Below are 12,684 nucleotides of genomic sequence, written 5' to 3'. Positions count from 1 at the left end.
CACACCAGTACATGTGATTTAATGATTTGTATGGTGTTAGCTGCTGTTTGTCTGTACAAGGTGCACAAAGATGTCACATGTGCGCTGCATACTGTCCATACATGAACGTTTTGCATAGCAGATGCATACTATTACACAAAGTAGATTGTCATGTAGTAGATGCCCAGGCAGCAGTACAAGGCAGTTAAGGAAGGTTTAATAAGGACGAAAAAGAAGACTATGGAGATGTATAAATCTTAATGTAACGAAAAATGCGACGCGTAAATGTAATGTAACGAAAAATGTATGGCGCGCCTAATTGAGAAGAAGCAAATCATAGAATCATGACAACGGTGTACCGTTGTCACTTAATCACATTACATGGAACCACTTTTACTTCTACATCGTATATCCAAGGCACATGTGATGTTCAAGTAATCTAATTCTTTATCGGTGCTTTCTGTGCCGTTTCTTGTCTCTGTCTGCATTAGGCTCACACTTTAAGCATATTTAGATTGACTCACCCAACTATCCCAAACTTCTACCTTGCAGACTGAGCATTTCACTTTCACATTGGATGACTATGTACAAGCTGTACAAAACACCTACATACCAAGTTATTCGAAAAGACTTCACGTCATCTGAAGTTGCCCCCATAAGGTTAAAGAAGCCAACACAATTGGAAACGTCCAAAACCTATGACAAAGGAATGCATGAACATACTGCCTTCCTGACCAGCCCAGCTGGACCAGGGGTGCTAGGACTGTGCTCCTGGAACCAATGGACGATGGCCTCCTCAGACAGCAGCTCCTGGTCGTACATCCACTTGAGGATGCCTCCGACAGCGGCAGAGTACTGTTCATGCAATGCAACAAACTCCTGCAAAGTCAAGAAGAAGAAGAAAAAAAAGTCACAGACCTGCGCAACACACGTAGCACAGTCACAGTGTAAGCTAGAGAAGCAACTCGATGGGAGCGTTATTTTTGGCACCACGCTCTACAGGGTCTTCGCGGCGAAGTCTCATCGCTTCTTTTTTTTCGCAACAAGGTTCTGAACAATCCCGGCCAGCATCGACCGCAAGCTGTGACTTGAGCTGTGGCTTGTCCTGCTCTCTGCACAGCGGTCTGCTGAGCCCGATGCTGCGTGGTTGCAGCTGCGCACGTAGCACTACGATTCACTTCTTCAGCAGCGGTTTGTACTTTACGAGGAGGCGCCTTAACGTGTACCGAAGAGTAAACACAGGTATAGAGATTATGTGGCGCACATGTCACATCCCTTGACACGTGGCACGGTACGTTGCTGTTATCGATGATGATGATGACTTGTTTGGCAACCCCTTCGAAACAGGATGGTGACAAATGGTCATCTAGCCTACTTGAGTTTACCAGGTCCAGCTAAATGCAACGTGCAACTGCTATATGGAACTGTTACATGTTGGAACACCTGGAGGAATATAACGGAACTGCAATGCAAAGTTTGTCAAATAGACGCTATGCGGCCTGCACGTCAAATGGCACGATGCAAGGGTAGTGATGATGATGACTTAACTGCATTTCCTTTGAAACTGGACGGTGAAAAACAGTCACTTGGCCTGCTTGAATTAATCAGGTACGCCATACGTGCTTTTCATTTCATTAAGATTTATACATCTCTATAATCTTCTTTTTCCTCCTTAAACCTTCTTTAACTGCGTTGTACTGCTACCTGTGCATCTGCTACATGGCGTTCTACCTGGTGTAATAATATGCGACTGCAATGCAAAACGTGCATGTATTGATGCCACGCGGCGTGCACATCACATCGCATGTCTCCTTGAGCGCTAGGTCGCGTTTATAGTGCATTCTTCCGCTGCATGTTAGCAAGCGCTGGCGTGGCGCAGTGGTAGAGTAGCTGATTACCACGCAGCGAGCCCTGGTTCAATCCCGGTGGCAACTGGGCATTCTTTATCTCATTTCCGGTGATAACTGCTACAGACACCGAACACTGGCGGCGGACACAATCACCACCCGAAACGGCTGATGGAATGAGCCCATAACAGGTTACGCTGTAAAAAGCAGAAACAATGCTCTGAAAAGTTCTGCACACAAGGCCTAAGAAGCAGTGGATACCATGGCTGGTGTTCTGCACAGGAATTTTAAGTATTGACAAAGTCAGCCTCAAAGTGAATTCTAGTCACTGATCTGAAGCAGCAGGTTTTCTACTCCACAATGGCAAGTTTCTCATTCGCTGGTCAGTTCACAGTGGGTCTGCATATTCCACTGGTCATTTCAAATTATAAATTTGAAGTGCTAGAGCATGTCGGGTCACTTCTGCCGGCATTTTGTATTGACTTCTGCCGAGATCCAGTAAGTAGTAGTTTTTACTTCTCGAAAATTTCGGAATCTGAGTAGCATCCATAATCTTGTTCAAGGATTCTGTCAGCTCTTTGAAAATTACCCAGTGGTGGAACCGCCATTTTACCTTTTGACGCACATCCTAGCACAGGCAAAAGGCTGATGTGGTGCAGTGAAAAGCACTTTCGGCGCAGTGGTGAGTGTACATCTATGTGTACACCAGATAGCCTCAATTTCAAGTGAAATAGTCAATAACTATATTGGAGCTGGCTGTAGGCTCATCAATACCGCATTTGAAATAAACATTACCATACTAGTTTCTATAATATGTAATTCAGTTATCACGCGCAAGCGGTCCAAATTACAGCCATGAAATGTGATCTTCCAATCGTGGAGGGTTGGAAGAAAAGTCCCCTTAATATGCAAATTATGTGTCAGTGCTTAAGTACGTGTATTACAAGGTAAGTATAAAGTGGCACTGTGTCAACTACGCTAAACAATGTGCGACTGGATATTATCCGATGCTTCTTTTTGATCTGGCAGCCTCCTTGAGCGAGCTCCGTGCCACATAGTACGAAGAGCGTATAACTGCGACACAAGCGGAACGAATAGCAAAAGCGCAGTGCCAGTACATAGAAACCATTGCCGGGTGAAGCGAAATACAGCAAAAGAGCGGAAACTTGCAAAAACAGCAAATGGCGTGTACGAACAGAAGGCCCACAAGCAATTGCGATTTAATAAACAGATGACTGTGTTGATCTGCGGGTACCATCGTCGAGCCTATATGCCTGATGGTGCTAGTCCAGTCTCTTCTTTCACTGCGGGGCTCCATGAGTACTGTCCACTACATGGCTTCCCTCCTAGCGATGAAGGCACAGCCGTTGAGCGGTTAAGTTGTGGATATGGCTCTGCCAGAGTCCAGATGAGCTGGCTTCAGGCGGTCGATGGAAATTGTCTCTTCGCATCTGTTGACAAGAAGTGGGGAAAACTTGGTGTTACACTTGAGGACATTGAAGGGACCGTTGTAAGGAGCTCAAAGAGGAGCACAAGTAGCGTCGTGACGGATTAATACGTGACTGCTATGAAGTAAAGGTGGGCTCATGTAAACATTTCTGCGGTCGTTACGAAGTTGCAGTGGCATAACAGTGGCCATTGTAATGCGAAGGCGGTGGGCGTAGGATTGTAGGCCAGTAGATGACGGTTCCGCGGCGAAGAACTCACCGGGTACGCAAAGTGTCGTGCCAAAAACGAGTTCTGCTGAGCAACACTGTGCATCTGCTTTCAGAGCTGTGCGAAGACCTAGTAGAACCAAATGCAGGCGCTCTGTCCATGGAATCATGGAGTCATGGGCACGAAGTGCTGCTTTTAGTTGACGATGAAAGCGTTTTACCATGCCATTGAAACTTCAGTGATAAGCTGTCATTCGTCTGTGCATTACACCCAGAAGATGGGAGACAGCCTTCCTCTTCTGTTGTCATGGTGTGTGGTATACTGTAACGAGAAATCCTGTGCATATCACTGTGATGTTGCAGCCAGGCAGTAAGATATCTTCGAAGTGCAGAGAATCGTTGTCAGTCCAGAGTGTTTGAAGTTCATGGTCTGTGCGTTAAGCGGTAGCGAGGCAGACAAAGTCAATGCCGGAACGATTTACTTGGCTTGCATTTATATGAATCCATGGCAGAGCCTCAGTGACGGGATGATCGGCACCACTGATATGCCGAATATCAGTAGTGAATTCGGAGATATATGCAAGCTGGGGAATTTCGCATTCACTGAAGTGAATGTGTGACAATGTTTAATTATAAATAAATAAATAAATAAGTAAACAAATAAATAAATAAATAAATAAGTTATACGTACTGCAGCCCTATATTGCAGCTACAGCAGGAGTGGGAAAGAGCACATGTAACAACAAAATCAGTAAAAAAATGAAGGCACACACAGATGCAACTGACATAGGCAACTGAACACAAGCAAAGAAAACATTAATACAGGTAGACCAACTTAATTATTTGAAGAGTGCTCAATTACAGTGACTAAAGGCTCACTTAAATGGCATGAAAAAAACAGTACCAATAGTGAATTTGAAAGCTCTATTGTTACACAGAAAAAAAAGGACTGCATTTTATGTGTTAGTATGCACTAAAGAGACAGCAATACGTTCAAAGCAATTGTGCTATGGCTACAGTCATAGAAGACAGTCAGCCGAACGTTCATAAACACAAAGAGACAAAGCACCAGAAGCAAAGGATGTGCAGCAATGTGCTTGTTGATAAGGAACAGCAGTTTGCGAAGCGTCCGCCACCTTACCTCAAGCCCAAGCAGGCAGTCTGCCATGGACTCTGGATCTCGGACGTAGTTCAGCAGCAGGGCACGGAACTGAGCGAGGCACTTGCGCAGCTTGCTGCCGTACTCTGCCGCGCTCGGCTGGGTCGCCGCCTCCCCGCCACCGCCTGCCGGGCTCGTAAGCAGCAGGGGCATCTCCAGCACCACCCGTGTCACGACTGCTATCACCCCGCGCATGGCAATGTTGTATGCGTACCTGCAGGTCCGACAGCACAGGCAGCCAGTTAAGTTTCACGGTATAGGTACAGCACGCACTGTAGTCAGCACTGTATCTCAGCATCTCACAGGAAACGTACAGCAAGCATTGGAGCTGTGCGAAGAAAACGCCCTAGACTAACACAGAAATGGCATTAAAGCTCCTAAACAAAGTATAAATCTAATGCACACTCAATTTAGGGGCAAGAAAAATGGGCAAGGGTCTAATGAGCATTGCACAAATGGCGGCCGATTTCCTATGAAGTCAATGTGATTGGCTAGTACATAGTCTAGTGGGTAGCACATTTGGCTGTTCTGTTGGGGGAACACGCAAGTCAGATTTGCTGCACATTTTTTTTTTAACCCTTTGAGGGTCAATGACGTAAATATACGGCGCCGCGAACAAAGTCCGAAATGGTCAATGCCGTATATTTACGGCGCCGTCTGTATGTTTAAAAAGGGCGCCAATTTCCTAACTTTTTCTTTCATGTGCTGCCACTATGTGGGACTACAGGGAATTTTTATTGCACGCCTCCCTCTCTTGGTTTTCGTTGCATGGTTTGTTTTAGCGCTAGTTCGCTCCCGCGCGTCTATATAATACCGCTCGCGCATCGGCGCGCATGCGGGCGGGTGGCGGTTTGGGCTTTGTTCCGCGGGCGGCTTCGGCTTCTTGCACTTGCAAAACTGATGACCATCGCGTTACTAATCGCTCAAAGGGGGACCGATTGTTTCTAGCTCGTTTAGTGCTCACAGGGGTGCGCATAGGAACGATGCCGCCGTGCATGTGTTTCTGTTGCTTTTTCTCTTTTTTTTTGAGACTCGCAAAAACTAATTGCCTCTGGTTGGCGATAAGATGAAGATTAGTGGAAGTATGTCACACGTTTTGCTTTTTTGACGGGCACACAACCACACAGTTTTCTTGAGTGCGCGCACTTATGCAGTTCAATTACGCTATGGATGTACATAGTATTAGTGTAAGAGCAGGAACATTCGAGTCTTGCGAAATATTCTCGTGCATGCATTTTCAAAGCCTTGAACTATAATAATGCATCAAATTTTCAATTCTTATAAATTTATTTCCTTTTTTACTGTTATTCATGAATGAAGAGTACATATATACCAACGCAAAATATTTTTTCTCAATTTATGGTCACCCTAGAAAAATTACGGTAAATTTTTTTCGAAATAATTCCCTAAGAATTGGAATGTACAATAAAAAAAATCGACTCTGGGCGGTCGCATATGGCAAAAAAAATCAACCCTCAAAGGGTCGATTTTGTCGCTTTGTCGCAGTACAGTACAGCTTTGTCGCAGTACAGTCGAGTTATGTGGTGAAGCATATGAACGCCGTGAAGGCGGTTTTGGTTTCATATCTGGTTGCACCCATCGACAATTCTCCGCCCAATTTTGTGGAAAAGAAAAGGCACACTTTGGGTAAATACCGTAACCCGGCATTGTGAACTACTGTTTTTTGCTTGAATATCTTCCTAGGGCAGGCCGAAAATAGGTGTTTTCAACGGGAGATGACATGTGTTCAATGCATTCGTTGTCCCCTAAGCTCCACCGAGACGTTACCACTAAAGGGGTGTCGGTTGGGGCCACCATAACGCTCATGCGCATGCGTGCTCACCGGTCAAGTTCGAATTATCTAGTGAAGGCCAATTTTGGGAATGCAACAACAAAAGTTTGGGCTTACAGAAATGCATGGGTGCCAACCGGGACTTTGGATCGGCATCGAATTAACCAAAAGATCGAACTAACTGGAGTTGAATTAACGTAAGTCTACTGTACTTATTTCCGCGAACTAGTTTTGATTTTGGTACCCAGGAGACGCACCTGTCATGACGTCACGATCAAATGGCTTGCTGCGCTCCTGCGATTGCTGTGGCTGATACATGCGACCACAGCCCGAAAAAATGCACAGCACGCTTGTTCATTTTTTTTATTAGCAGTGTCATTGTACTTAGCCTTATTGCTACATGTCAGAAAATCTTAACCGGTCTCACGAGGCTGCGATAGTGTTGATAATGCCAGATCCGGCATGTTAAGAACAACTCTAGTATCTCATCGAATGTCGTAACTGTTTCCCAATTCTTATACTTGCTACGCATTACTCATATACATGTGAAAAAGCATGCTGTAGAGTTTCCACAACTTCGAAAATATGTGTTAGCACTTCTTAAACCTTTACCTCCCTAGGTTGCTAGGCACGTCCACATGTTTCGTACACAATCTATCATGGACGAGCTGGGCTAGTCCACGGTAAAAAGTGTCAATTTGTCACCAAAGACAATTTGAACGTGTCCGTGTGTCTAGATTTTTTTTTTTTATTGTTGTTCACAGATGGCATTGCAAATAATTTGAAATCTTGCCAGAACCATCTTTAACGTCGTCAACAAAAAAAATGGCATCACCGTTGTGGGCTGGCCCTGCGAGGCCACACATTAGCGAGACTTTCCTACATGACTAAATTTGACCCCACATGGCAGGTGGCTACATTACAACTCACACAGGCCACTTTTTTCCCCCCTTTATTGGCGTCGAAAAAGCCAACTTCAAGCAGCGCTGTGATGAAGGCAACTTTCTTTAGCATTGAAACATCCTTTTTTATATGTGTTCTCCAAATAAAGGTATTGTTCTGAATGTATTTCTGGCACTTATTTAATGCGCTGATTCCATCAAGCGTTTAAAAAATAGTTGGCAATTTGGGAATGTGTCTTTCAAAAATAATCTGGCTTAACTTGTCTTTCGGTGACCAAAGAGCCAGGCTCAGTTGTGCACTCACCTCGAAGAGTTGATCTCGAGGATGAGGTTGTCGCACTTGACGTTCTCCTCGACACCACGCTGCAGGCTCTCCACAACCTCGTTGTAGAACACTGCATGGATAGGCGAGCATCTTGCACTGCGACACATCTTGTAATCAACCTCTTTACGACAGGTCAGAAGTGCCACACGAGTAAGAGACATACTTTGCACTAAAGCTACCTACTCCAGTTTCTCTGGTGTTTCTATCAATAAAAGCTTTTGCATTGCCATAAATTTCCAGAATTATGGTTCCAACTCAATTTAACAAAGTTGATCAGGCACTTGAGAATTTAAATGAAGAGCTTCATTGATTTGAAAATGCTTAATATACTCGGACAAACAACGCGATATTTACTAAACATCAAAAACAGATAGTATATTGTCCACATGCGTAGTTTATCTCACTCATTGCGGACGCTGAGCCCACTGAGTTGCACAGCGCGATCCTTCGTGATAGCAGTAAACCTTAACAGGTCAATGGCATCCACAACTCGAAGTGAAAGCCAGCATATACCCACATTCCCCTCGACTGTTATATAGGGCAAGACATTGAGTTCACATTGAACGTAATCAGCATGAAACAATCACTATGTTGAGTTCACTTCACTGCTTCAACATTTTCAACCTATTTAGGCTCTGTGAATATGTGTCGGAGAATTTAAAGCATTACGTTAAAATGAGTACTGTTAAATTTACATTTGGCTGTGTGTATCCTTTTCCTGGTATATTCTGCCCAAAATCCTCAGTGCTACAAAATAACAAGCAGTTACCTTAATATGTATATGCACTGTATTGCCATCATTACATCTGCATCACTTAATTGGTTCATTATTTATTTTCGAAAATATTCTATATTTGCCACCACTTATTTTCAAACACTACTCGCATTTGAATAAAAAAACAGTGATACTCAAAAATTCCTAGCTCAGACTGTTAAGGTTATCCCTTCAAAACTTTTTTTTTTAATTTGAAGGTACTAACAGTTGAGTGTTAGACCTAGATAAGAGCGATGAATAAAATAATGAATCAATACATTAGTATATCTATACTATCAGATTTTGGCACGTTAGTACAATAAAAACAATGCAACTGTTATTGCTACAGGCAATATGGTTTTCTATGGTGAAAAAAAATAAATAAACAAATACACTATAACAATAAACCAAATAAAAGTCAAACTTCTTGTACTCAAATTTCATGCCGAAACCGCAGTGTTGGTGGCCTCAGTATGCTGATGTGGATTACACACTATTTACATACTTCAGGTGCCAATTAATTCTGTCCACTGATAATTTACTTTCGTGAAATTTTTTGCATCATCACGCAATGATGAAAAGCAAACAGGTGCAGACTGAACTGAGAATTTTCACGTCCTCAGTGAGTTTTGTCAAATTTAAAGAATGCAGATTCTACGCAAGAACTCTACACACAAATTGAGACGCACCTATTCAGCCAGTTGAAAAAAATGCCTGAAGCAAAACGTTGTGAAGAACAATGAAGCAAGTAAATCTGCTACTTGATGACCTCTACCTAACTGTATACTTTCCACTGCATTTTACTAAAACAATCTGCATATAACATTCAAACTTCCAGCACAGGTCCAATGAGAAATATTTGAAGATTTATACAAGACATTTTAATATTATTTTCATCGGCACTTCTGCTTTTGATGCACTATTTTCACATGCTCAATTCTGCTTGCCTGAAGCGGATACTATTTGGTGTGTTTAACCAAAAAAGTCAGCAAAAGTTGCCAGTTTGACTTTGTTGAGTCTTTGGTTACCTTCAAGCACAATCTAAGCATTTTTAATTGACAAACAGCCACTGTCTAAATCCATAATATTATGCGGAGCTGTCGCTGGAATCTTAAGACACTGTGTGGTTGCCCATTTTCTGTTCTTGTTCATTATCTTTCATATTTTGCCGCTCACCAAGGCTTCATTCGCCGTTAAATATTGTATGGCATCCCAATTTAGACATAGATCTTGTTACTCTAGATTAGCCTAAGTTTATTCAGAACAATCATTTCAGAGCTCCAGAACAACCATTTGTTTTAAAAAGGTGTTTTTTAATCATGATCACGAGAATCTTTCATTTTAAAGGCTTTTTGCACTGATGAACAATAGCATTCTTGTTTTATTGCACTCTGCAAGAGTTTACTTGTATACGGTATATCTAAAAAAGAATTACAGCACTATCAATGGTAAAACTACAGGTATCCTCAAAAAGTGAGAGATCAACAAAACTGAGGTTATTAGAAAAAATTACATTTGCACCCAGGTCTAATGTGCACTCAGTTTCTTTTCTTGTTCTTTTAAATGTAGCATGCTTCTGATTCTGGCAATCAGAAAAGGATAAAACCTGCAGAGTTTACTTTCACAAAATGGCCATTTATTACACTTAATCGAGCCTTTGCAACTGCTCTCAGATAGCTTTTTATGCAACAGGCCATTGTCCACAGTGTTTGGTATTCCTCATTTGCGGAACGACTCCCCGAACTACTACAAATGGGATAGCGGCCCACGAGTATACAGTTAAACCAAGATATAACGGACTTCAATATAATGAAATTCTCGATATACAGAAGTATTTAACTTTTTGTAATCTCTTGTCCATAAAACACCATGTAATTAGAACCTCAATATAAAGAAGTGCGTCTGCACGTGATTTCAATATAATGAAATTTCGCTTCCGCAACAAAGGAATGCCAAGCCAATAAATGGAAACTTCCACGGATGCAGAAGGTCAAATGATTGAATTACAAGTGGCTGCTTGCAAACGCACCTCTCAAATCGCATGGGGTGTGACAAGAACGACCCCTGAAGTGAAGCCGCATCATATTCTTTATGAAGTCCAAGTGCGATATGATCCTGTTGCATCCCACGCACGTTGTGCTTTAGGTAGAAGTGAAAGTGTGCGATGGTGAGAAAGATGGTAGCTTCACGCACGAGTGCCACCTCCTCGAGCGAGCAAAGGGAGAGAGAGGAGGGGTGCGAGCTTGCGGTAACACGATCAAGTGTGCGCGAGGGGACGGGCGGGATGGGCGAGGAGGTAAGTTGATGTGTGTTGCAATTTCTGGCGTGCGTTTCGGCTGTAGCTGTGCATTGCTGTAAAAACGTGCCCGAGTGCATACGCAGCTGCGCACTCTGCTTTAGGGGCGATCTGCCGCATGTGCAAAGAATGGGCATGCCGAGACGGCGTGGCATCACGTAAGCTGTCTTCCTGCACGTTTAGTAATGACAGTTGTATAATCTGGAGTTTCGGTGACCTGCTGGAGCTATCAGCCATGGGGGCAGAGTGCATGCGAAAGCGTGACTGGCTCTGCTTAATTCGTGCCACCTATGTGAAGATCTCTTCGATGTGGCATGAAACCGTATCATTTGTCCCCAACTCTCAAATTTATCCAAATGAATTGTTTTCTCATATAAATTAGCTTTTTGATTTGATTGCCTGATAATTCGGAAAATTTTGCGGCCCTTTTCCATGAAAGAAAAATCAATTGACGACTGCACTTATTTGCATAAAAGGTCAAATTTCAATACAATGAAATTTCGGTATAACGAAGCAAATTGCCGATCTTACCTACTTTGTTATATTAAGGTTTAACTGCACTAACCACTTTGCCATGTGATGCAAGGCTGATATGCCAAAAAACATGCGATGTGGCTCCATTGGTGCTAATTTTGACGATGAAGAGCCACATACTTGGCGCTGGCGGCTGCCAACCTAGGCACAAACTTGTTTGATCGCCATCATGCGACGATTATGATGCTGGCTCAAGCAGTGGACAGTTGCAAATGCCACAAACATGGTTACAGTTTCATATCTGACTGTAACACGCAAGCAAAGTTCAGACCCGTTTTTTGGAAAGAAAGAAACAAATGTCTGTGTTACAATCAAGTAAATATGATAATCATTAATTGCAAACTACCGTTTTCACTTAAAGCTCTGCCAACAACAGGCTGATAATCAGTGCTTTTGGTGAGATATGACATGCCTTCGACACACTCAACACTAAGACATCTGCCGCAGCCAATGGGGGTCACCTTCAGGCCAGATGTATGTGCTAAGTTCAACCAGCTCAGTTCGAATTATCGGGCGAGGAACAATTTCAGAATAAAAATAACCCAAGTCTAGGCAAACAAGATGTATGAGTTCTGGCCTGGATTTTTGGTCAGGATTGGACTAACAGAACCGTACCATATTAAAAAAAGAAGAAAAAAAAGAAATGCCATACAAACATGGCACATCAAAATATTTAAGTGCTAATTTCACCAGAATTTATTCACATGTAGAAAAAAAAGTTTCTAGAGCAGGATCTAACCCCTTTGGCAAAATCTGCACTCAACATGTGAGAAGCACACTGACACTTCGTGTCGTCGACAGGTGATGCGGAGCCATCTGAAGAGAGGTCGTCCTCCTCGGGACCACTGTCCTCGTCCTCCGAGGGAGGCGGTGGCCTTCCCCAAACGTCCTCGGGCAGAGCCTCGTTGTCGTCATCATCATCATCTTCCTCCTCTGGACGACAGAGGAAGCCGCGCCCTTCCTTGCCGACCAGGGTAGGGTTGCACTCTGCGCAAAGCAGACACAGGGAAAGCAAGAGTTTTGATTCAAATACCAACACTGCGAGACAATGTGCAAGATAGGCAGGGCATGCCGATGTCTTAGTTCACATTTGTAAATTGGGATTCAGTTTTCTGCCCTCCACTTTGCCTGTTGCTACACCACACTTGAGAAAACTGCACATAGTTGTAGTTATTGTTTTAAGGCCCTAGAAGTGCCTTTCAAAAAAATAGAGGGAAAATAAAAAGTGCTCAGGAAATGCGGTTCTGTTTCTATTGCCTGCCCAAAGAGAAAACTGACTGCAGATTCAACATACAATGTGCACGGTGCAGGAATATTAAATTCACAACGTTTGTGCGAAAACAGCAAGTTCCTTATGTAGCTCCATGGGCAGTGGCAAACACAAATGGGATTTTGTATAGCAATGGCAATGGGCTGGTTCAACCGCCGTGTTAGAAGCAAG

The 12,684-nt window shown here is 43.2% G+C and overlaps 1 protein-coding gene across 1 annotated transcript in view; it reads right to left on the bottom strand.

Moving 5' to 3' along the window:
• The window catches only part of eIF2Bepsilon (eukaryotic translation initiation factor 2B subunit epsilon), a 38,099-nt gene that overhangs the window by 397 nt on the left and 25,018 nt on the right, over window positions 1-12,684 (bottom strand). The window contains exons 11-14 of the mRNA XM_050187468.3: window positions 12,027-12,230; window positions 7,639-7,729; window positions 4,623-4,854; window positions 703-858 (exon numbers count right to left, since the gene is read on the bottom strand). Of these exons, the coding sequence (XP_050043425.1) occupies window positions 703-858; window positions 4,623-4,854; window positions 7,639-7,729; window positions 12,027-12,230 (683 nt within the window). The remainder of the gene's footprint in view (window positions 1-702; window positions 859-4,622; window positions 4,855-7,638; window positions 7,730-12,026; window positions 12,231-12,684) is intronic.

The sequence above is a fragment of the Dermacentor andersoni genome, chromosome 2 (genome assembly GCF_023375885.2).
Source record: "Dermacentor andersoni chromosome 2, qqDerAnde1_hic_scaffold, whole genome shotgun sequence".
Classification (NCBI taxonomy): domain Eukaryota; kingdom Metazoa; phylum Arthropoda; class Arachnida; order Ixodida; family Ixodidae; genus Dermacentor; species Dermacentor andersoni.
The sequence above is the reverse complement of the archived record's forward strand: the minus strand, read 5'-3'. Positions and strand labels throughout refer to the sequence as shown.